Consider the following 26,875-nt stretch of genomic DNA (forward strand, 5'->3'; position numbering starts at 1 on the left):
ACAGCTAAAATAAAGACAACTAATTATTAAAATTTAATATCCTATAACCCAGTAAATCCATCTTGGCATTTACCCTAGAAAAATACTCACACCTCTGTCCAAAGAAGCATATTCAAGGATGATCATTAAAACATTGTTTGCAATAGCCAAGACACAGAAGCAACCTAAGTGTCCACTGACAGATGAACAGATAAAGAAGAGGTGGTCCCGTGCTGTGGGAAAACTAAGCCCACGTGCCACAACTACTGAGCTCGCACGCTTCAATGAGAGAGCCCCTGCACCACAACTACAGAGCCCACGAACCCTGGAGCCTGTGTGCCACAACTAGTGAGAGAAAACCACACGCCACAACTAGCAAGAAGCCTGCGCCGCAACGAAGATCCCGCGTGCTGCAACTAAGACCCGACACAGCCAAAAATAATAAAGAAAGAAAGAAAGAAGAGGTGGCCTATATATACAATGGAATATTACTCAGCCATAAAAAGGAATGAAGTAATGCCATTTGCAGCAACATGAGTGGACCTAGAGATTATCATACTAAGTGAAGTAAGCCAACAAAGACAAATATTATATGATATCACTTATATGTGGAATCTGAAACAAAAAAAGATACAAATGAACTTATTTCCAAAACAGAAAGAGACTCACAGTCAGAGAAAACAAACCTATGGTTACCAAAGGGAAAAGGTGGGGGAGGGATAAATTAGGAGGTTGGGATTAACATATACACGCTACTATATATAAAATATATAACCAACAAGGACTTACTGTATAGCACAAGGAACTACTCTACTCAATATTTTGTAATAACCTATAAGGGAAAAGAATCTGAAAAAGAAAAAACATATATATATATATCTGAGTCACTGTGCCGTATACCTGAAACTAACATGACATTGTAAATCCACTATACTTCATTTTTTTAAATTAATTAATTACTTAAAGGGAACTGGATCTAAATTAGGGGACAAAAACAACATTGTTTGCAATCAAAGAACATGTCCATCAATAGAGGCGTAATTAAATATGTGTATCCATGCTGAAATAATACACAGCAATCAAAACTAATGAGGTAGTTCCTAGTGACTGACATGGGACAATCTCAATACATGATGTTGAGTTGCAGGGGTAAAAAAGTGGCACAATATAATATCTGAAATTGTTCATGTTCTTAAGAGAGAGAAAGAGGTCTGACAAATATAGAGGGTCCTTCAGGGATGACACCTGCCACTGTAGATCATTACATGTTGACATAGTCCATATGCAGAGATGCTGAGTCAGGGAAGAAATAAGAAAAGGCGAATGGGTTTGGGTAGAAGGAAGTCATCACCAACCTTCATGACAGCACTACAAGTTGAGCAGTAGAGGTGAGAAAAAGACTGCAGAGGGAGGGAGATGATGGGTGATTTGTGGGAGTGGTCTCTACACCTTCTAACTTTAAGGACAGGAGAGGAATACTGAAGCTGGCATAGACAGAAAGGTACAATGAAGAATTTTTAGACTAAGGGCAATCTGGGCATATTTGAAGTTGGAAGGGGAAAGCCCTTGGAAAGAGAGAAACTGCAGATGTTGTTGAGAGCACAGGACCAGAGGGCAGTGGGTTTGTCAAATGTTAGGGTCTGAAAGGAACCTCAGAGCCGCCTTGCCCCCTTATTTTATAGTTGAGGAAACTGGGTCTAGGGAGGTGTTGTGGGTAAGATCATGGTTTGGAATCCAAAGTCTATCTCTTAGTAGCTTAGAAACTGCTTTGAGCCACCAATTCCTTATCTTTGAAGTAGAAATAAAAGCTGCCTATTTCATAGAGTTGTAAAGCTTTATTTCCATCATCATCATTATTACTGTTATTATTACTTAACATATAAAGATTTACCATGCCTGTCACTCTTCTAGTGCTTCACACGTATTAACCTTAATAACACTGTGAAATAAGTAGCATTTTTATTCCCTTTTTACAACACAGAACTGAGACATGAAGAGACATTAACTTACACAGCTAGAAAGTGATAGAACCAGGATTCAAAGCAGGCAGCTGGCTTCTCAGTCTAAGCTCTCAATTACTCACCTCCTGCCTCTCAATCAGGTCATGTGACAAGAAGAACCGGCTGCTGTTCCCACAGAGGAAGCCAGGACCCAAATGACTCAGAATGAGAAATTCTCAGGCATAGGGGCCTCATGGCCCATAGGTCAAACCCTGTCTCAAGGGATATTCCAAGCTCTTTTGTTCTACTGGAATGGGTTGAGTCAAGTATTGCTTAATACAGGGGGATCATGATTCACCATTTGGTAGTCTTTCCAGGTGTGTGGAGATTTTTTACTCAGTTTGATAGTTGTAACAATTGATTTTATATCTTCCATTATGGTACCTCATCATGAGTGTTCAAACACATGACAGAGTAGCTGCAGACCATGCTGGCTTCCAGCAGGCCGGTCCACCAACTCAGTGGCAGCTGGAAATCATCTCCATTGAAAGTGGCATGGACATATATACACTACCAAATGTAAAATAACTAGCTAGTGGGAAGCAGCCAGAGATCAACTCCATGCTTTGTGTCCACCTAGAAGGGTGGGATAGGGAGGGTGGGAGGGAGACGCAAGAGAGAGGAGATATGGGGATATATGTATACGTATAGCTGATTCACTTTGTTATACAGCAGAAACACAACAACATTGTAAAGCAATTATATTCCGATAAAGACGTTAAAAAAATAAAATAAAATAAAATAAAGGCTGCAAAGTGTACTGGAACACTCCTTCCCCTTCTAAGTGAGGAAGGCTCTCCCTCGACATAATGGGTGTCCTCGTCAGCAGACTTGGTGAAAGGGCCAGAGATGGGAGTAAAGGTTGCAGCTGAGACCTGGATGCAGCACAGACCACACATGGGAAGGGAGTGGTCCTTCAGCTTTCTGGGTAGGGGGCATGCCCCAGTCCTTATGGTACATTCCCTCCAACACGCATCTTGGCTTTTAAAAAGCAGCTTCTGCATCCAAGATTTTCTTCAAATGGAGGGGCTCAAAATGCTTCACTGGAGTCTTCACGATGCACGTGACAATAGGGACAATTATAGATCAATAGATGCAAGACCCAAACTGGTCACTGCTGTCTACTTTGTGCCTATAGTAAAGCTCATTAGGAGCTTAATGAGAATTTAAGGATTTGTTTCCTTTATGTTAATTTGAAGACCTAGCACTAATTAAAAACCCAGAATTCCTTCCCCAGAGCCTAGTGCAGAAGAGAGGGAAAGTCCGGTAATATATCCATTCTTCCAATAAACACTTACACGGGCCTGTTATATAGAAGGTTCTGGATTAAGTATGTAGACGGTGGAGGTGAGAGATGGTACAAAGATGAGGGTAGGGTAGAGTTGCTCCTCTTCATGGATTTATGATTTATTACACAATAGGAGACAGATAGAGCTAGGGTTCTAGACTAGTCACAGTGCTTGAATTCATATCCCAGTGAATCCACGCCATGGGACTCTGGATGAGTGACTTGGTCTCTCCAGGCTTCCATTTCCTCACAGGTAAAACAGGGACAGTGATGGGACCATCGTTGTCAGGTTGTTGTAAGAAATAAAATAATGCATAAAAGAAGTTTTGTAGAAAACAGAAATAGAGTTACAGATGTAGAAAATAAACTTATAGTTAGTGGGGGGTAAGTAGGGGAGGGATAAATTGGAAGATCAGGATTGACATATACACACTACTATATATAAAAGAGGTAACTAATAAGGACCTACTGTACAGCACTCAATACTCTGCAATGGCCTATATGGGAAAAGAAGCTAAAAAAGAGTGGAGATATATATATATATATATATGTATAACTGATTCACTTCGCTGTACACCTGAAACTAACACAACATTGTGAATCGACTATACACCAATGAAAATTAAAAAACAAAAAAGAAATTGAAAAAAGAAGTTTTGTAGAGTCTCTAGTACATAATTGAAGCTCATTATATGCTAGTTATTATTATTGTAAATAACAAAAAGCAGATAAGAATCACATTAATCATGATATCCATAAAGATGAAATTCAGGGTTTTGAATAGGAATATACTTTGAAGGGTTTGGTCCCCCCTACAAGATTAGAAGCTTCAGAAAACATTTGACAAGAACGAAAGCTATAAGTCCTCCCAAAATAAGGATCACCCATCTCTTCAACGCTACCTAAAGTGCAGCCCGTCTCTAGATTGCTACATGTGATAACCCCACTGTGTCTTGCAGCTGGCCACTCTCTGTTCTGGATCTGACTTTGTGGGCTTGTTTCCTAGGGCCCTGTCCCTCCAAATGCAAAAGCAGTCCTCCTGGATCTTAATCTTCTAAACACCAACTTCCCTGTTCCCCTGCCCACACGGCTGCCTATGCCAGTTTTCCACTGTTCACACTGCATCCTCATTTAGCCTTAAAATCTTTTTTTCCTCCTTAAAAACTTGCTTCTTTCATGCAAACTCTTTTCCTGCCCTCCACGAACAAAATAAAATCAGAAATGTGACCAAAAGTCTCGACAACTACTCTCCTCTCTTAAGGATCTTTCCACGTGTCTTTTGCCGACCTGGCAAGATTTTGGGGGTGAGGGAAAGTTTGTTAGGAGTCCCTTCCAGGTGGGGTAGCCCAGCACTCACATGCTCCAAACTCATGTGCTTGCCCTTTAGGGCAAACCACATTATTACTGATTGCATCTCACTTTTTCAGAGCGGAGGGGTCCCGTGAACTTTTTCCCTGGACCCAGATATCAAGCGATAGTGTGGGAAAATGAGAGGCCCTGCCGGAGGGGACCGCCTCAGGGGCCCCAGGGGGGCAGCGGCAGCAACTTCTGCAACTTGCAGCAACTTCAGCCTTGGGCTCTCCCTGTAGAGTTCCAGCCCCCCGGACACATCTGGTTGTAGGGCAGCTCACCAGGCCAGGCAGGGTGTTAATGAGAGCCGAGTGTGTGGGAGTGTCATCAAATCACTGGGTGCTTTGGGGTTTATTCTGGTGCTCAATCAGATCTGATTGCATCAATAGGCCCATTTAACATAATTGGAAGTGGAAGCTGACAGTTTCTTGGCTTGTTTGGGACCTGTGGTGGCTGGCATGAGAGACAGAGAGGGGCCCAGTATCATCTGGAATGAATCTGGGCAAGTGCAGGAAAGGGGGGGGGGGCTGCCCCTACTACTCGGCAGGCCCTGGAATGACGGCAAGAGGCACGCTGGTATCCTTGGCCCCAAGCCAGCCCCTCCTGTCCTACCTCCTGGGGCTCAACCTCTGCAGCCCTCGAGGGTCTCATTGTTATCTCCACCTGAAACCTGAAAAGATCAGGTCTAGAGAAGTGAAGAGGGGACAGCGTGCCTCTTCTCCATTTCTTTTCAAACAAAGGCCAAGGCTGTCTGAAGTCTGAGACTCCTCTGTCGGTTCAGGCTGGCACCTTGGTGGGATCAGATTTGGCATCACCATATCTAATTTGAAACTTTGGGGTTGAGATAGTTCTATTATATTATGGTTAAGAGCACAGGCATTGAAAGTATCACCCACAGATGACTCACTGATTGTAAGCGGGGGAAGCATCTTTGCAATGGAGGGATCCACTGTCGCATCCTGAACCCACTGATCAACCTTAGCTCCCAGCCTCCCCGTGGATGCAGTATGCTGTGTACCGAGCCAGCTAGAATCAGGGCCACTAAATGATAGAACCTGCGTCTAACGAGCCTTTAGACCTAACTCCCGGTTTACAGAAAATCCGGGGACTGGAGGGACAAGTTAAATGACACCAGGAAGAAACAATCAGACCCAGAATATGCACACGCCACAGGACAACTAATTTTTTTCAGCAAGTTAGTGGCATGTAAAAGGCGGGGAGATTCCTTTAGATGAAAAGAGTTGACATTTTAGAGATATAACAACCATGAAACAAATGAAAACAACAACAACAAAAACAGAACAATACAAAGGGCTGTGGGGTCAGACCAGCAGGGCTTACTTACATCTGGTCTTTGCCACGTATAGGCATGTGGCCTCAGACAAGTTACTGAACTTCTCTGAGCCCTATTTCCTTACCTGCGAAAAGGGAATAATGCATTCTACCTCACAGGGCTGCTGTGAAGATTAACCGAGAAAATGCACTAAAGCCTTTAGCATGGTGCATGGGCATACTGAGTACTCCAAAGCAGCAGCTATTAGTATCACAGCAGAGATCCACGGATGAACTGAATTGATCCTGCGGCGTCTGCGCTGCCTGCCCGATGCTACTGGGCCTCCCTACTTACCGCTTAGCAGCTGCTTTACTTAATGATGCCTGACCCACCCTACTGGAAGTATCACCTCCCAAACACAAAGCCCCCTCATATACTACCTGTTCCTGAGTTGAGGCTGGAAAAGGTGCCAAAGGGCTGCTCGTGCAGGAATATACAAGAGCCTGTGGAGCAGACGGTGCCCCACCCCAGTTCCTGGGCCTTTAGCATTTCAGGGCATGCTGCCAGCACTCATCACTCTGTCCCAGGGCTTTCTTTCTTTCTTTCCTTCTTTTTTTTCTTTTCCCACCTAGGGCTTTCTGTGACTGCTAGAACTCGCCCTGATCTGAGGCGTATGGCCAGCTGGAAGTGCCAGGGAATGAACAACCCGCCCTGCCCTCCCCTCAGCAATTCTCCATCAGAGACAGACAGGAGTGGAGGTATAGATATCCCAGCTCCCTTGCCTCTCTGCTGGGATATCTCTGAAGTATGTGTTCAACACTGTTTCCCAGAAATCCACAGCAGGGCTAAGGTGTACTCAGCGCAGTGGAACAAGCTAAATTATACAGCCCCTCTTCTTAGCTTTTTTCCCTCCCTGAATTAGCTCCCCACACACCACCTGTGAGTTCTAGGACCACTCCCAAATAAACCGCTTATGCTGGAAGCTTTGTCCGAGGGAACCCAAACTAAGACACCACATAAATGAGTTTGGATTCTACCGTAAGGGCAGCAGGAAGCTGTTGAAATACTCGCTGAACTGCAAATATTCGTATGGTTCTAGAGATCCAAGCTCTGCCCCAGTCCTTGAATTTTCACTACCAGTGCTAGATGTTTTATCCAGTAAGATTAACAAGGGCTGTGTCCCATTCATGTGAGATACTCCCCACGTAGCGCCCGTCACAGTGGACTGCCTCCATCTTCTCCTCCTCAACAGCATCCTCCCCATTCTGCTTTGCAACAGGCACGGAAGCTGGAGAGAACCCGGGGATCTTGTTACGCAGACCTTATGCACTGTAGACACCATGGCTGCAAACAGGCACATAGAAATTAACTGCTGCCTTCCACTTGGAGATGTCTGAAGTTTAAGAGAAAAGTCCTGCAGAAGACATCATGCCAGTTGTAGCAAGAAACATCTGGAAGGGATGCAGGTCTGAGGAAGTATCTGGCTGCCCGGGGACCTACCTTCCCCGGGATAACAGAGAGAGCCCTGGGAAGACCCGTGGGAAACTGCACTGCTCTAATAAAGAGAATCCTAAGCCCGCTGTCCTGCTTCGACAGCAGTGCCCACAGGCATGCTGATGAGACCAGAATAAGCCATAAGCAATACGATCAGGCAGCTGGCCAGCGTCCTGTCAAGGCTTTGTATACAGCTCTTGGAACTACTTCAGAAAGAGTTTGGGTACAAGTGGATATTATGATGGAAGATCCTTGCAAAAATCTTTCCAGTGGAACCTAAGATCATCCCCCCAACACTTCTGGGTAATAATTTTTCCCTTCTTGTGAGAAGCAGATGGAATAAACAGACTAAGTTTATTGTTCCATTATTCTATTGTTGTAAAGCAAGACACTCCATGATCTGTATCTCGGCTACAAACTGGTAGCAAGGAAGTAAATTTAAGATTAGGAAATCCTTTGCCTCTATCCCTTTGTTTAGCAATCATGCCAGTTTGTTTTCTGTTTATATTTTCAAAAAAGAAAGAAAGAAAAGAAAAGAGAGGCCGAAACATGCCTTACAAGAGTCCCTAAAGAGATCATAGAGTTAAGACTGGGTGGCATCATGGACATATAATTTCTGCCCCAAGGAAAGTAATAAAGGAGGTCAAGGTGGTCACTGGACTGCATTGGCAGGGGCTCAGCCCCAGGTAACAGGAAGCCCTCTGTCCTCACTGCACCACCCAGTGACCTAAGCCAGATCGGGGATCCTGGGACACCTGGACAGGTAAAGAGTCTGTCCAGAGAAGTGAGGGTGCCTCTCAGGATTGCTGGGTATCACATTTATTAAAAGTAACAAAAGGGGGAATGAGGGAAAGGGAAATCTTTAGGGAAGGTCTCTTTATTTGGTGTCCCCTAAATTTCATCTCATTGCAGTTTACAAAAAAAAATCAAGGTAGAGTTTCCCAGGACAGGGAGACATCCCTGATTTGGGCATACCCCAGAGTAAATGCACCTTAAAACACATGGCTGACAACTGAGATTTCTGAGCTGGGACGCTACTCTGGCCGGGTAGCATTTAGTTTGATGACACCAGCTGAAGTGACACTTGGGACCACTTTGGTCCACCCGGAACTTCGGGACATCTGTTTCACCACGCTCCTCTCTACCCTGTTCTTATGCACCTTGAAAGATAGAAAGAATCCCACGTCTTCACCTCTGGCTCCACAATTTAAATTTCTCAAAAAAAGAGCAACTCTATAATTTGTTTTTAGTAGACATCTGCAAGAGTAGGATTTTGCCTTAAGGGGGAAAAAAATGCATGTTAATCGATTTAGGCCTATATCCTGAGTGACTCTATCTGGTTTAGACCAGATAGAGGCCATGTATTAAAGGATAAATTTCAATGTAAATTCTTGAGACAAACATCTATGGATTAACAGTTAAAATGTAATCTTATTTCAAAGAAGGTAGAAGAGAAAAAAGATTTTCTAAAGATGTCTTAAAAAGGATTATTATAACCAAAAGCTGATATTCTCCCAATGAGAGAGAAAATATACAAAAATTCTTTGACCTAAGTTAAATCCACTAGCATTTTAAGAAACTCATACACTGGCTATCTTCAGAGCAGCAGGTATGTGATGGTTTGGTTTTAGCATTTAATTCAGTGATGCACTTGCAGATTGCATTTAAAGTGTAGAGATATAAATTTGATTCAACTGATCTCATTTAACAGTTTATACAAGAAGCCTCAATTCACATTTTTTCCATTTGCTTTGCTTTAGCATTTCCAAACCAAATAGGTCTGGTTGGACTGTCACCCTCACACCAAATGTATGGATAAATATAGAGGGAAATAATCACTGGGAGGAAAACTAAGATTTGGATCATACATCAGCTCTGCTTAGTCGGCATCCAAACACATAATTCACATGGCCGAAAAGCCTCTTGTGATTGCTTATTCATTACAGATCAATTGCAGAAAAGACTATAACTTTATTAAATGCATAATTTAGGAATCCTGTAAACATTTAGGATTTAAATCCCACTTACTGAATGGCCAATGCATAGTAATTAACCCATGTGTGAAATTAAATCCAACCCTAAGGAATATTTATATACACGTTGTTTTTAATCCTGTCGGAAACCTTTCCAAGAAAATACTACGCTGAAGGATCAAAAGGCAATTTAACCAACCTGACTCCAGATCACCACCATCCTGTTGCAGGGAATATCACCTTCGCATTCACCATCTGCTTAACATAAAACATCCAAATGGATATGCCCATAGCGCATTAAAAAAAGAAATTCATTTGTCCAACATTAGGTTGTATAAATCTTAAAATTTACTACAGATTACTATAAACAGCCACTGAGCATCTGTATTGTTTTCTATTTGTCTGTAGCTGCTTAAAGCCTATTGCTACTGCAGTCACCGCTTGCTGCTTGATTCACACAGTACCTGGTGAGCTCCCTGCGGGAAATCTACCTTTCTTCATGGCAGCCTCTTAATCTCCAAGAGGTAGGGGGACAAGAGAGTGTGGATGACCCTGGGAAGTCCATCAAAACTATGGCAAGACTATCAAATCACAATCCTGCGAACAAGGTAGGTCATGTCTCCACACAAGAAAAAAATGCTCTAGTCTTGCTGCCTCTGAGGAGATACTGTCGTGTGAATTGGGCTGGAAAAGGTTGTAAGGAAACTTAGAGGGCACCTAACCTGCTCTCTGTTGCCCGACTCAGCCCTCTGTATTCACATGCAAAATTTTCTCTTATTAGAGAACAGAAAAATCCACCTATCTCCTATGAACGTGCATTGAGTTTCTATAGAATTTAAATTCACTAAACAAGATTACTTAACAGTTTTACTCAAGTTAAGACTGAACCAAGAACAAAAGCAGAGATTTCTGGCTGCAGAAAGCAGCTGTGTTATAGCATTTGCCTCTTCTTCCTGTCTTTAGATCTAAAGGCTGAAGAGGAGGTAAGGGACAGGGTTAGTAAGTTCATGGGAACTGTGTGGTCAGGTTGCCTACGGAGCCGCCCGAAGCTGGGGCTTCCATACCTCACATGTGGAAATGGCACCCCTGGCTATGGGTCCCTGCCCCTCTCCATCTCCTCCGGCACCTCACCACCTGCTCTGTTCTCTGTGCCCTCTGTCTTAATAAAGTTCTCTCCAGGCATTGTCTTCAGCTTTAGAAAAGTTTAATCCCTTCTCTGCCTCATCTTAATAGATTTATATACTTATATTCTGATTTCATATTCAAGAATTCTGAGTATTACAAATAACATATTTAATCATCTTTACACACCATCTTGCATATTCATAACCAGTCTTGAACTGGGGAAGAATCATTATAAAGTATCACTGATAGTCTGAGGAGTGGGCAATGTTTTGTGATTGAGAGCTTTTTAATGTTTTCCAACTCTTGTGGTTAAGAAATTGTATCTTAGGGCTTCCCTGGTGGCGCAGTGGTTGAGAGTCCGTCTGCCGATGCAGGGGACACGGGTTCGTGCCCCAGTCCGGGAAGATCCCACATGCTGCGGAGCGGCTGGGTCCGTGAGCCATGGCTGCTGGGCCTGCGCGTCCGGAGCCTGTGCTCCGCAACAGGAGAGACCACAACAGTGAGAGGCCCGCGTACCGCAAAAAAAAAAAAAAAAAAAAAAAAAAAAAAGAAATTGTATCTTATATATAACTCCATAGGTGAGATTAACTTCTCCTTTTCCTCTTTTAATGAAATTGAAATTATTTTTCTCTATCACTCTTAAAAACCCCCTTTAGCACATGATGACTTTTTAAATATTAGATCTTAAGCATTGTTTGTTTTCCCAGTTAAATAGGCCCAATTAATTTACCCTTCCCTCACTGGTCTTTCCATACTTAGGTATAAACTCCTTTAGACAGGAATATGTCTATTTTAATGGATTATGACCAATGGGTGATAAGGACTACCCTATCACATGTAGCAGTACTTCCTCAGGAGGACAAGTGTAGTGGCTAATGTTTACTTCAAGCTTGCTGTATGTCAGGTACTATTCTAAGACCTGTAAGTGGAATTAATTGCTTCATTCCTCATTGAGTATTTTTACTAACCCCATTTTACAGATGAGAAAATTCAGGCATGGAATGGTTAAGTAATCTGCACAAGTTTCAAAGCTTGGAAGTGGCTAATAATCAATGGAAACAAATGTGGTATAAATCTTCATTTCTTTCATTGTCTCCTCAACAACTAACCAACTTCCTCTACAGAGGCTCATATTCTCTACAGATACTTCTCTTGAAATTAAATAATAATAAGGCAAAAAATGAGAACTGAATCTTTCTCACTGGTCCAGATCCATGAAGTCCACAGTTTCCAGTATAATTCTAGTTCATTGGTCAGTTTGCAATACTTTCGCCTGCCCTTAGAAATACTTAAACTAATTGTATCCAAAAATAAACCTGACTAGATATTGTTCAAGTATTTTAATCTTTATAATTAAACTAGTCTCTAGTTACCAGAGGTAGTTTTGTTTGCAGATACTATTTATATATGATTATTTCTTACAAGTCTTTCTGCCACAGAGAAAATTGTGTGTAAAATGCAAAGGGAATAAGTAGGAGAAAATTAAACTCAGGCTTCTTTTTAGAAGACCTCTATTGGCTTACAAGAATTTCCAAACCCATATTAGCATCTTAGAAAATGAATTTTACAAAAGTGAAAAATAAATTTCTTTGAACTTCTCTCTATCCCTGTATGGATATGATGAAAACAGAAGCAATCTGTGGTCATGAACAATTAGAACTTGAAAGTGAGTTCTGTTTCTAAGTATCAATATGAAGAATAAAATAAAAATCACCCATAATCCCAACATGCAGAAATCATTGCTCAACATTCAGCATATTGCTTTTCAGTCTTTTTTTTTTTTCAATTTTTTTAAACATAGTAAATAGGCTCTCTTTGAATAGGCTATCTTTGAGTTTTACTTGAACTATTTATTCAAGAATTTTGTCCCCTCGTCCCCAGGAAAAAAGTGCTATTGTCTCCCTGCCCTCCTGTAATGTATTCATCTCCTTCAAAGGCAATTCAAATTATTGACAAAAATTATTTTAGCTACTCTGCTGTTTCCTTTCCTATTTGGAAGATAAATTCTTCAATTAAGATTAAAGATTAACAAAGCCCTAGATGATTAGTTATTCCCAAAGGTGACTTAGCTCTTCTCAGTTGGTAATTCTTACAGATGATGTTTGAAGGTACACACAATGAAAGGGTCCAATTTAAGACCAATGAAAGGGTCCAATTTAAGACCTCTGAACCCCTGCTCTCCATCTCTGTTAATGGCCTTCCTGGTGTTAGAGATTTGTTTAATGATCAATAGTGGTTTTTCTTCCTACCACTGAGTCTTTCAGAAAGTAGGCATAACCAAGTCAATGTTTAACTGGATTCTTTGGGTCTGAAATGGCAAAGTAGGAGTTGAAGGGCAGTCTCCATGGAAACCAGCCTCCCAGGAAGTGGCCAAAGTGTTAGTGTGTAGTGAAATAAAGCTACACAGATGTTATGAAGGAAACGACTGCTTTAGAGCTGGGTTAACTTCGGAAATCCCTTGATTAAAACAAGCTATATTAAAGACCCCAAACCACTAACCTCATGGTTTTACACTGAGTGTCTTTAATGTGAAATGGGCCTGAGCCACTCTAAGGCTCACCCAAGGGTGACCAAGGTAGCACCTTTGCAAAACAAAGAGGAAGAGACTCCCTCAGCCGGCCCTGTGGACTTTGTATTCACTGAGAATCCAGAAGAAAAGAGTTCATATTCATTTGCAAGACTGCAGGAACGGAATAAAGCTTTGGAAGGGCAGTTGCCACCTCTAAGAGAGACCTGGTATGGAAGATATTCTGCAGGTAAATGTAAAACCCAGCGTGAGATTTGTGGATTTGGGCCGAGGAGTGCTATTGATAGATTTACCTGACTGTCTATCTCTATAATCTCTGAAAGTTTCTAAATTACTGAAATATAAGAGAACATCCTTCAAAGGGTGACAATGTTTGTCAGTTGTAAGTATTCTGGGCACATTAGAATAGGTGTGTAAACTGTGTACTAAGGGCTTTTCACCATTCCACATGAGAAGGAAAAAATCATTTTGTGTCAGCTTGGTTTATAGTGCTTTGGATGTTTATACCTAGCTTTGCCAGGCAATTAAAATTCTATAGATAAAGATGTGATAATTAGGACAATCATATGTTTCAGTTAGATTCTAAATTTAAATCATTCTCTTCAGTACTGTTTCTTGCATCAGGCTTTGTTGTTTTGCAAGCAGTACTTTAGGAGTGAATCCATTGTGATGTGAATTTGGAAACCACCCCAAACTGAATTGATTTATTGCAGTACAGATGAGCGGATGGGGCACCCTCTCCCCAGCCCCTTATTCTTCATGGTCATACGCAAAACTAAGAGAATTTTTCCTATTATGATTGGAAGCTCTGAGCCAGATGTGGCTATAAATTCTCCTGGGATATTTCACAAGACATAGAATGTTTTATGACAACCATGATGATACTTAAACAGATGATACTTAAACTGACGTTCTAACTTGGGAAGAGATACATGCATATATATATATATATTATATATATATTATATATATTATATATTATATACATTATATATATTATATATATTATATATATTATATATTATATATATTATATATATTATATATATATTATATATATATATACACACACACACATATATATGCATGTTGTTTTTTCTTTTCTTCACATTCTGGATTATTAACACAAATAAGTTCCCATTATTGGCCATAAAGCCATATATTCCCTTTCAGCACCTAGTAGCTCTTACCTAGAGTGATTTTCATGGCTACTTTCTACAGAACTGACAACCTTTGACTGGTTCTATATGGCCTTTTTTTTTTTTTTAATGTTTTCAACTTCCTAAGTATGCGAGTAGGAATATTCCTCTTAGTTTCATTGAATAATTCCTTTTTTACCCAAACCTTCCATCTAGAGTTTTAAGATTTTGGTAACTGACAGGTAAAAGCTGATTCTAACATGTTAAGAGTCCCAACTGGGAAATGTTCTTATTTTTGAAATTGCAAAATCTCATTAAAAATAAATAACAACGGATGGTAAGCATTCTGAACACTATTTTCAAGGGGCCCATATTCTAACCCCAGCTCCACCAAATACCAAATAGTATGACTTTGGGCAAGTTACTTCATCGATTTTCTTCACCTACAAATCAGGGGTAAAAGTAACACAGCCTATGCCATTTCAGCAGTATCAAATTAAATAACGGGGTGATATTACTCAAATCATGGCATAAAAATAAGTAGTCACATTGCTGAAAACAATTTTTCTGGAAATATTTACATTTTTAAATGCAACATGTTTTTGGTCTTGCTCAATATACTGGCATCTCTCGAAAGAAAATAAGGACATAGAGAAGTTCTTAAGGTGATCATTCAAATGTCTTAAGGGTAGAAACACATAATTACCCATGGATTTTTCCATTTAAAATGCAAAGTGGCACTATAGGATAGTCTACACAACAATCTAGAAATCAGAATGTTTCCAGATTGTTAAGAGGAAAGGACAAGAACGTCATTCATGTAGCATTGGTCACGGTAGTAGTCCCAAGGGCCCAGGATAATCAAACTGAAAAATGAAATCTATATGGATCTCTTGAGCTTCTCTGTTTCCTAATGAGGCTTAACTCTGTAGCCCTGGGTTATTTTATCAGGAAAGAATACTGATATGTTGTATTATAGTAGCAACTTGTGGGAATTCATTTCCCTAGATGGGGGGACTATTTAATTGGGAACATTCAATGCTAAACGTTGCATACTCCTATTACACACTCAAGCTCCATTTCTTTATCATCTCTCTGTCTAATACCTATCCACCTATTTATCTATTTTATCTGAAAAGAGAACTTATTTTCATTTCTTACAGCTATATGTTTTTGGATTTCCTATTTGAGGGAGATTTCATGAAATTAAAACAAATCAATAAGTTTCTATTTTCCAAGCTAAATTCTATGTCTGAATAACACTTGCACTCAATGCGTGGTTAATTGTGCAGCTCTTCTTCTAAATATTAGTCTGGGGAGGAAATGATGAAAGCAGAAATTAAGTCCTGTATCTAGGCTAATATTTTATCATTTGCAGTTACGTAGGGCCCCTGCTTTATGTGTTTCATTTCCACATTCAACCTATCGGTTAGACATATAGAACTGAAGATACAAAATTGTGTTAACAAAGTCTAATAACTAATGACCAGTCTAATTTAATAGTAAATTGCTTTTAATAGTTTGTTTTTGTTTCTCTCCAACCCTTCAAGGACCGAGGGCCATGTATTTTGACATCCCACTGGAACAGGGAGAAACAAGTATTATTAAAAGGCATCCACCCCGAAGACTTCAAGTAAGACGCATTTAAAAGGCTTCATAAGGAATTTCTTGGATTTAATGGTAACATCCCTTTTTAACTATAATCATAGAAGAGGGATATTGACAATGACTAAGCGAATGAGAATGACAGTGTTGTTAAAGAGAATGTTGTCAACGCAAAAGCCATATTTCTTTAGGATTTCCTTTTGTAATGATTTCACTTTTAAGACCACACCAAAAGAAAGAAGTATAGTACTAAAGACATAATGGGGCACAGAGGACCTGAATCTTGCACTTATTAGTTGGATGACTGTAAGGAAATCACTGTAATAAATAACAACAGTAACAACCCCTACTACTATTCAATTACCACCTATTACAAGTCTGATACACTCTAAGCAACAATGATCTACATCATTCATTTAATCCTCATACCCCTCTATGAGAAAGGAAGTATTATCTTTGTTTCATACATGTGCTTCAGAGATTAAGTGACTTGCCCAAGGACAACAGGGGCCACATATCAACCAGGCCTCCAAAGCCTGTGCTCTTAACCATCGGCATAGATGATCTCAACAACCCTTCTATCCCTAACTTTTCATTGTTCTAAATGTTAACTGGTTGTCTAAATTGAGGACATTGGATTTCAAGGCAGCAAAGCAAGAGCTTTAAGGTAAAATACATTCACCTTAATAAATATTTAATGAATTCCCTGTAGAGAACTATAAATTTTAAGAACTCTCATCCTAGAAGGGGAAAGAGATCTGAGTGGGTCCTTAAAACTGAGCATCAGCTAAAAGGAAGGTCTGGGGCTCTCTTGTGAGCAGGATCTATCACTGACATTTGGAAAAGGGAATTGGAACTAAACCCCACCTGCTACACAACTCACCCAGGTGTCCGGACTAATCCCAGGGGTATTTGAGCTCCTTTGTTGGGGATTATTTCTTTTAACGTTAGTTTTTATTTACCTGTCTTCTCCAGAAGCTCACAATCATTATTTGAAGTGATTATATCTTTTGGTCACACAGAAAAAGTATCTTTTCCCAAAATATTAGAAACCTCAAAATATTGCTTAGTTACTGGAAAATAAAGTGTAATTCTATCAAATTGATATCTAATTTTTGAGCATATCTCTAGCTAAAGGGGCAATTTTAAAAACTTACGTTTTATTCCTAAATCAAAGGTATCCTTTCAAAGGAGCTCACTTAATATATATTCCCGTGGAGACTCTAAGCCGAATAACTCAAATAGAAGATATCACTATAACTAGTGAAAAATATTTGTGTACCAACCTATAGTTCACAAAGTACTTTTTTATATCTATCAACCCTAAATAAGCTAGAGTCAGGCTTTGATTCTCTCAAGTCAATCAGACTCAAAAAGAGAAATTTGGTATTTCAGAGTCAAAGACTGCATTCCCCACATCCCAGCCAACCACCTTAAAAATGAAGAATCAAGATGAATTATTTGAGCATAAAAACAACATCTCATTCAGTGTTACGTATTTAGTCACTAACACTTAATATGTATCCCTCGAAAGTTTATGAATAAAGGAATGAATGAACAGATGAATGAATGAGATCCATTATCCCTGGTGGGGAAAAAAAATCAAAGTGAGCTCCCTGCTATTTCAGACCTGTAACATAACTGTATTAGAAGTCAAATGGACTAGCCAAAGCAACCAATGCGATAAATTATAAGGATATAGGAGTGTTTTAAGGAACTCAAAAGCTGGGAGGCATCTAGACTTCAGGGAAGAGCTATGTCCTGGAACCTGAAAGGCAGAAGAACTCTCTCTGTGCATTTGCTTTAATCTCTTCTTACAGGTCGACTTTCTCTAGTCCTCAAGACGACTTGGTGAAATATGGCCACCTTGAATTTGCATCTTATAATTCCAGCCAAACCGACTAGTCTGGCCCTCTTGGGTCTGATTCAAAATTCCTGGGAGAAAAGATGCTATTGGCTCAGTTTAGCTCATGATTCTAGCTCTGTTCCAATGAGCTATGACCAGAGAATATGCTCATGCAGTAGAAATGTGGGCAGGGGAGCCCTCCCCACCGCCACCAAATGCCACTCCCCACCAACTGCCACTCCCTATAGATTCTAGAGGCAGCTCCCAGAGGAAGAGTGAAATCACTGTGAACTTGGCAGACACTCCCAAAGATATAAACTATAATTATCTTCACAAATGAGGCTCAGCACATTTTCTACCAAAAATAGGCTTTTGAGAGAATAATAACCTCTGGGTTCCCATGACATGCTAATTAATAGCCTAACCTTTGACAAAGAAAATTCTAAAAGTATTTTTAATTATTAAACCAAATCTAATTGCACCCTAAATAATCTGAGTTTCATATTTGGCGTACTCCACTTCCTGAACATCTACTCCTCAAGTAAACAGCAGGTCCTGAACTAAGGTTCTCCAACTCGAGCGGCTAAGATCTGAGAAGCTCTGCCAGGGAACACTGAATCAAATGTACTCGCCCCATGTTGAAGAGTTGACCATCACCGTCCCTTCCGGGTGATTCACCTTCTCATCCAACCATCTCAGGTCCAGCCTAAGGTGGAGATGGTCCCCCACTCCCACCGCACCCCACGTATAGAGTTTCCTCAGGTGATCTCCTTGGATGACTCCCTCATCTCCAAAGATTTTCTTAAAGCTCACTTTCCCTATAAGGCTTATATGACAGCCTACTGACAACTGCAGCCCTTACTCTGGCCCTCCTGATCCCCTAGACCCTTCACTGTCTTTTCTCTGGGGCGCTTATTTCCATCTAACACACCAAGCCATTTGCTTATGTGTTAAGTTCATTGTGTGTTTTCCTTTTTTTTTACTACCTGCACACTCCACCTCAATGCTAGAATATAATCTTCACAGGTGCAGGGATTTTTGTCTGTCATCTTCACTAATATCCAAGTGTCTAGAACAGTAGCTGGCACATAAAGGGTGATCACTAAGTATGTGCTAATCAGTGTTGAAAGAATGAATGGAGAGAAGAGAAAGGTGAGCATAAAGACGGCTGGTGAGGGATGAGGAGAGTGACTCAGACCTGAATGATTTCATTATACTCTTTGAGGTATTAGACAATTTGTCACAAACTTATTCTCTTTCCTTACTTATTCTAATCCTTTGCCCATTTTCTATGATCTCTTTCTTTATGATCTGTGACAGTTCTTTATATATTTTAGATGTAGTCCTTCGTTAGTTATATGTGTTGCAAGTATCTTCAATCTATGGTTTGCCTTTTCATTTTGTTGTGTATATGTGTGTGTGTGTACACAAAGACTTTAATGTTGTCAGATTTCTCAATCTTAATCTTTATGTTTTGTAGCTCATATTTTGTCAAGGAAAATTTTTAATTCCCTAAGTTCATAAAGATATCCTTATTTATTTCTAAAATTTGTAATCTTTAACTTTTCACGTTTAGGTCCTCATCCATCTTAAGTTCATTTGTATGCAGGTGTGAAATTGGAAGCTAATTTTACGTTTTTTCCATTTGATTATTTTATTGCCCCAGAACTGTTTATGGAATCATCCATTGTGACCACTGATTTGAAATGTTACTTCTGTCATGTATCCATTATCCAGATCTTAATGAGTCTGCTTCTGAGCTCTCTCTTCTGTTGCACTGGTCTACTTGTGTATCCACAGGAATTCCGTCCTGTCCTAATTACCTTTAAGCTAAGTACCTTTAAGCTAAGTACCTAAGTACCTTTAAGCTAAGTCTTAATATCTAGTTTGACAAGTCCCTTCACCTTATTCTTCTTCAAAATTGTCTTTGCTATTTACAGTCCTTTGCTCTTCCATGTAAAGTTTGGATCTTCTTGTCAAGTTCCACAAAAAAACCTTGTCAGCATTCTGATTGGAATGCATTCATAGATTTGGGGGAAATTAACAAGTTTACAATACTGAGTCTTTTAAACCATGAACATGACGTAAATCTCCATTTAGCCACATTTTCTTTTAGATCTTTCAATAATGTTTCATAATTTCTCCACAGGGGCCTTGTGTGGTATATTTTTAGGTTTGTTTCTTGATACCTGTATCAGTCAGGGTTCAACCAGAGAAACAGAACCTATAGAAGGAGACATATATTAAGAGACATTGCAAGGAATTGGTTACATGACAGTGGAGGTGGACTGGCAAGGCAAGTTTGAAATCATAGGACAGGCCGTCAGGAAGGGCAGACTGGAACTGTAGGGCATGAGGTGAAGCTGCTGTCCACAAGAAGAATTTCCTCTTCTTCTGGAAAACCTCAGCTTTGCTCTTAAGGCCTTTCAATTGATTGAATCATGCCCACCCAGATTATCTAAAATAATCTCTCTTAAAGTCAACTGATTATTGGCTTTAATCACATCTACAAAAGAATTTCACAGCAACACCTAGGTTAGTGCTTGAATAACTGGACACTGTAGCCTAGCCAAGTTGACACATACAACTGGCCATCAAAATATCTCATTTCGTTTTTACATCCTACAATGAATGAGGTATTTTTCCTATTTAATTTTCTAAATGGTCATTATTGGTGAATAAGAAAGCTAATAATTTTTGTGGGGACTTCCCTGGTGGCACTGTGGTTAAGAATCGCCTGCCAATGCAGGGGACACGGGTTCGATCCCTGGTCTGGGAAGATCTCACGTGCCGCGGAGCAACTAAGCCTGTGCGCCGCAACTACTGAGCCTGCGCTCTAGAGCCTGCGAGCCATAACTACTGAACCCACGTGTCACAACTACTGAAGCCCGTATGCCTAGAGCCTGTGCTTCACAACAAGAGAAGCCACCACAATAAGAAGCCTGCACACCTCAACGAAGAGTAGCCCCCACTCGCCACAACTGGAGAAAGGCTGCGCACAGCAACAAAGACCCAACACAGCCAAAAAGAAAAAAGAAAAAAAAAGAAAGCTAATAATTTTTGTGTATTAAATTTTGTGTTCTACAACTTGATTGAAATACCTTGGTAATTCTAATTGTCTATAGATTCTTCCTGACTTTCTATGTAGACAATATCTTCTGTAAACAGAAATAATTTCTTCTCTTTCTTCCCAATTGTTCCTTGTACTGGTTTTCTTGACTTCTGCATTGACTAAAACTTCCCTTGCAATTTTGAACACAAGCAGTAATAATGGACATCCTTGCCTTATCTGTGACATTAACGGGACTGGTTCTAAAGCGAAATACATTCGCAATAGGATTTTGACAGATGCTCGTCAGAGTCCCAAAAGGAAACAGATGGTACATTCGAATTAGGACAATTCAGGGGAGTTTTCTTTACAGGTAATTGTACCGAGGTTTGGATGAAGGGAACCAGAGGGGGTATTGCAATAACCACTAGCGGCAGTAAGAAGTAGCTATATCTAGGCCAAGGGACTTCTAGAACCTGGAAGGGAAGAGTGAGGTAGAGGGAGCTGCTCTGAGGAAAACAGTGGGACACAGCCAACCCAACATGCCTTGCATGGAGGAGATAGAAGAAGAAATATCCTGACCTCATTCTCTTTCTCCTCTCAGATTTCCTACCAGGACTCTTTAGCAGTTGAACCCAATAGGAAGCCAGAAGGCAGGAGAAACTGCTTACTCGTTATAGGCAGAGAACAGGGTAGAGAAATGTGATAAGTGGATCTGGAGAAACAAATGGAAGATATCTGTCACAATGCTGTTTACTAAATTATGGGCATTTCTCTCATTTCTCTTATTCCTGGTAGGCTAAGAGTTTTTCCCAGGACTGAGTGTTAAATTTTATTGATGTTTTCCCTCCATCTAGTAAATAATCTATTAAAATGATCTTATGGATTTTCTTTTTAACCGGTTGACCTAATATATCACACTAATAGATTTTATGATGTGAACCATGCTTGCATTCCTGATATAAATCCTACTGGGTCATAAGATACATATATAAATACACTTCTGAATTTTATATGCTTAGGATTTTTGTACCTACTGATATTTTCATAAGTGGAGTTGTTCTATAATTTCCCTATGCTGTCTTTTTCCAGTTTTTTTTCTCAAGGTCATACTAGTTTTATAAAAGGAGTTGATTACCTTTTCATTTTTTCTGTTCTCTAAAACATTTGATTTAGCATAGTCCTTATCTGTTCCTTAAAAATCTAATAAAACAGGCCTGTGAAACCATCTTTGACCACCTGGAATTTTGGGGAAAGAGAAATTTTCCTGCTTACTTAATTAGTAAAAGAATGGTTCTTAGTTGATTTAGATATCTTATAGGTATCTTATTTCTTCCCGATGCAATTATGTTAACTTATATTTCCCAGAAAATTATCCATTTACCTAAGCTTTTAAGTTGATTGTTATAAAGTCTTAGCTTCTTATTCAACTTTTTGATAATGCCTGTAAAACAAATCTTCCGGCTTACGTTTTGATGCAGCTCTTGGACTGGGGAAAGAGGTGAGAACAACTCAGCCCCCGAGTTTAAACTCAGGCCCCTGTGAGCCTGCCTCTACTTTCCCTTCTTATATGGAGCATTTTTGAGGTCTCCTTTAGCCTACAGTAATAACTCACAGCCATCAGGAGCCCTAAATGCCTTATGAATCAGCTTCCCCCAAGTTTTCTGTTCCATTTTCTGATCCAGAGAGATATTTTTCTTGTATTAAAGCCTGACCACATCTTATTTGGTTTATGTTTTATTTTTCGTTGCTGGTTATTCGAATCAAAGAATGTTACTGAAATGTGAACTCACTGCAATGCCTTGGCCTTATAGTTTCTTGCTCCAATCTGTCTTGGACACCTTTACCTTCTTCCCAGAAACTTAAAAGACATATTCTTAAGTCATGATACCAAACAAACTTTACAGTTCTTCGAATTGCTCCTACCCACCTTTCTCTTCCTGTTAGTAAACATAACCAACCATCTCAGGTTAGTGGTTGTCACCAGGCTCTGTGCCTTACGCTTGATTTAATCTCCTTTCCTGAATCTCCTAGCTGACACACCAACTGATTATCCTGACCATTTGTTTTCTTTGAGAAGCCAAATAATCCAGAAATCTTTAGACAAATAATCATTTTTTATACCATGAAATAAAAACAGGCATCCTTCTACCAATTCTCCAGTAATTCCTCCCATTGTATTCTCTCCGAAGATGATGAAGTGAGGCATCTTGCTTCCCTGGCAGGGAAAAGAAACATTGATATGAACCCAGAATTCTGAGGCAATTTCATTTGACTGGTTTGTTTGGAGATGCCAATTTTCCAACACTTTTTTCTGCAGTGCTTCTCAGGGCAAGTGCAGACGATTTAACCAGGGGATCCTATTTGCAATGTTAGCTACTGCCATCTAGTGCCGTTTGTGGAGGAATGGCATTCTTTAGGTTCTCATCAAAGGCCAGAAATGAAAGTCATTGCCTGGAGAGAGTACTTAAAGATACTTACTACTTAACCATTATCAGAACTGAAAATGAGGCTGAGAATAGAATCATATATATTCATACTTTCAAAGAAAAAGCTGGCTCTAGAACTTATGGATAGACTATTTTAAATAGCTGAAAATATTTAAATAGCAGGCTTCTTCAGACTCAATTTTTCAATAATGCTCCACAAACAAATCCTCCCTGGTCTATTTTGATGTAGCTCCTTTACTGAGTGGAGGGAGTCTGGAGGCCAGTGGACACCACCCTAGGAAATCTTCAGAATCCTCTGGAGAGTTTTGAAAAATACATATTCCAAAGAAACAACTGATAAGCTCGACTCCATTAAAATTAAGAACTTCTGTTCTGTGATAGACAATGTCAAGAGAATACGAGGAGAAGAAGATATACAGATGGCAAGTAACCATATGAAAAGATATTCAACATCATATGTCATTAGGGAATTGCAATTAAAACAACAATGAAATACTACTACACACCTATGAGAATGGCCAAAGTCCAGAGCACTGACAACACCAAATGCTGACATGGATGTGGAACATCAGAAACTCTCATACATTGCTGGTAGGAAGGTAAAGTAGTACAGGCACTTTAGAAGACAGTTTGGCAGTTTCTTACAAAACTACACATATTCTTACCAGACAATCTAGCAATCACTTTTCTTGGTTATCTACCCAAATGAACTGAAAACTCATATCCACACAAAAATCTACACACGAATATTTACAGCAGCTTTATTCATAATGCCAAAACTTGGAAGCAACCAATATGTCCTTTAGTAGGTGAATGGATAAATAAACTGTGGCATATCCAGACAATGGAATATTACTCAGCAATAAAAAGAATTGAGCTATCAAGCCATGAAAACACATGGAGGAAACACAAATGCATATTGCTAAGTGAAAGAAACCAATCTGAAAAGACTACATAGTATATGATTCCAACTTGATGACATTCTGGAAAACGTAAAACTGTGTAGACAGTAAAAATATTAGTGGTTGTCAGGTGTTTGTGGGGAGAGAAAAATGAGTAGGCAGAGCACAGAGGGTTTGGGGGACTGTGAAACTGTCTATATGATGCTACAATGGTGGGTATATGTCATTATACATTTGTCCAAACGCAGGGAATGTATAACATCAAGAGTAAGCCTTAATGTAAACTATGGACTTTGAGCAATAATGATGCATCAATGTAGGCTCAATGATTGTAACGAATGTAGCGCTCTAGTGAGGGATGTTGATAGTAGGGAGGTTGTGCGTGTACGGAGATGGGGGTATGAGAACTCTGTACTTTCTGCTCAATTCTGCTGTGAACCTAAATCTCTCTAAAAAATAAATTGTATTAATCAAATATATACATGTAAATATATATATTTATAATACATATAAAGATATATAATACATATAAATACATACATGTGTATATGTTTTAACATCTTTATTGGAGTATAATTGCTTTACAATGGTGTGTTAGTTTCTGCTTTATAACAAAGTGAATCAGTTATACATATACATATGTCCGCATATCTCTTCCCTCTTGCACCTCCCTCCTTACCCTCTCCCTATCCCACCCCTCTAGGTGGTCACAAAGCACCGAGCTAATCTCCCTGTGCTATGTGGCTGCTTCCCACTAGCTAGCTATTTTACGTTTGGTAGTGTATATATGTCCATGCCACTCTCTCACTTTGTCCCAGCTTACTATTCCCAACCCCTGTATCCTCCAGTCCATTCTCTAGTAGGTCTGCATCTTTATTCCCGTCTTACCCCTAGGTACTTCTGACCATATTCTTTTTTTTTTTAGATTCCGTATATATGTGTTAGCATACAGTATTTTTCTCTTTCTGACTTAATTCACTCTGTATGACAGTCTCTAGGTCCATCCAACTCACTACAAATAAATCAGTTGCGTTACTTTTTATGGCTGAGTAATATTCCATTGTATATATGTGCCACATCTTCTTTATCCATTCATCTGTTGATGGACACTGAGGTTGCTTCCATGTCCTGGCTATTGTAAATAGAGCTGCAATGAACATTTTGGTACATGACTCTTTTTGAATTATGGTTTTCTCAGGGTATATGCCCAGTAGTGGGATTGCTGGGTCATATGGTAGTTCTATTTGTAGTTTTTTAAGGAACTTCAATACTGTTCTCCATAGTGGCTGTATCAATTTACATTCCCACCAACAGCGCAAGATGGTTCCCCTTTCTTCACACCCTCTCCAACATTTATTGTTTGTAGATTTTTTGATGCTGGCCATTCTGACTGGTGTGAGGTGATACCTCATTGTAGCTTTGATTTACATTTCCCTAATGATTAGTCATGTTGAGCATCCTTTCATGCGTTTGTTGGCAATCTGTATATTTTCTTTAGAGAAATGTCTGTTTAGGTCTTCTGCCCATTTTTGGATTGGGTTACTTGTGTTTTTGATATTGAGCTCCATGAGTTGCTTGTATATTTTGGAGATTAATTCTTTGTCCACTGCTTCATTTGCAAATATTTTCTCCCATTCTGAGGTTTGTCTTTTGGTCTTGTTTATGGTTTCCTTTGCTGTGCAAAAGCTTTGAAGTTTCATTAGGTCCCATTTGTTTATGTTTGTTTTTATTTCCATTTCTCTAGGAGGTGGGTCAAAAAGGATCTTGCTGTGATTTATGTCATAGGGTGTTCTATCTATGTTTTCCTCTGAGAGTTTTATAGTGTCTGGCCTTACATTTAGGTCTTAAATCCATTTTGAGTTTATTTTTATGTATGGTGTTAGGGAATGTTCTAATCTCATTCTTTTACATGTAGCTGTCCAGTTTTCCCTGCACCACTTACTGAAGAGGCTGTCTTTTCCCCATCGTATATCCTTGCTTCCTTTATCAAAGATAAGGTGACCATAATGTGCATGGGTTTATCTCTGGGCTTTCTATCCTGTTCCATTGATCTATATTTCTGCTTTTGTGCCAGTACCATACTGTCTTGATTACTATAGCTTTGTAGTATAGTCTGAAGTCAGGGAGCCTGATTCCTCCAGCTCTGTTTATCTTTCTCAAGATTGCTTTGGCTATTCGGGGTCTTTTGTGTTTCCATACAAATTTTAAAATTTTTTGTTCTAGTTCTGTGAAAAATGCCAGTGGTAGTTTGATAGGGATTGCATTGAATCTGTAGATTGCTTTGGGTAGTAGAGTCATTTTCACAATGTTGATTCTTCCAATCCAAGAACATGGCATATCTCTCCATTTGTTTAATATCATCTTTAATTTCTTTCATCAGTGTCTTATAGTTTTCTGCATACAGGTCTTTTGTCTCCTTAGGTAGCTTTATTCCTAGGTATTTTATTCTTTTTGTTGCAATGGTAAATGGGAGTGTTTCCTTAATTTCTCTTTCAGATTTTTTATCATTAGTATATAGGAATGCCAGAGATTTCTGTGCATTAATTTTGTATTCTGCAACTCTACCAAATTCATTGATTAGCTCTAGTAGTTTTCTGGTAACATCTTTAGGATTCTCTATGTATAGTATCATGTCATCTGCAAACAGTGACAGCCTTACTTATTCTTTTCTGATTTGGATTCCTTTTATTTCTTTTTCTTCTTTGATTGCTGTGCCTAAAACTTCCAAAACTGTGTTGAATAGTAGTGGTGAGAGTGGGCAACCTTGCCTTCTTCCTGATCTTAGTGGAAATGGTTTCCATTTTTCACCATTGAGGATGATGTTGGCTGTGGGTTTGTCATATATGGCCTTTATAATGTTGAGGTAGGTTCGCTC

General features: G+C 39.6%; 1 protein-coding gene across 2 annotated transcripts in view; it reads left to right on the top strand.

Annotated features, from left to right (window-relative positions):
* The first annotated feature begins 13,015 nt into the window (after window positions 1-13,015).
* CCDC198 (coiled-coil domain containing 198) overlaps window positions 13,016-26,875 on the top strand; it is a 29,321-nt gene continuing 15,461 nt past the window's right edge. For both annotated transcript variants that reach the window (XM_060167070.1, XM_060167074.1), the window contains exons 1-2: window positions 13,016-13,238; window positions 15,699-15,781. In XM_060167070.1, coding sequence (XP_060023053.1) covers window positions 13,016-13,238; window positions 15,699-15,781 — 306 coding nt within the window. The remainder of the gene's footprint in view (window positions 13,239-15,698; window positions 15,782-26,875) is intronic.

Source organism: Lagenorhynchus albirostris, chromosome 1 (assembly GCF_949774975.1).
Source record: "Lagenorhynchus albirostris chromosome 1, mLagAlb1.1, whole genome shotgun sequence".
Lineage (NCBI taxonomy): Eukaryota > Metazoa > Chordata > Mammalia > Artiodactyla > Delphinidae > Lagenorhynchus > Lagenorhynchus albirostris.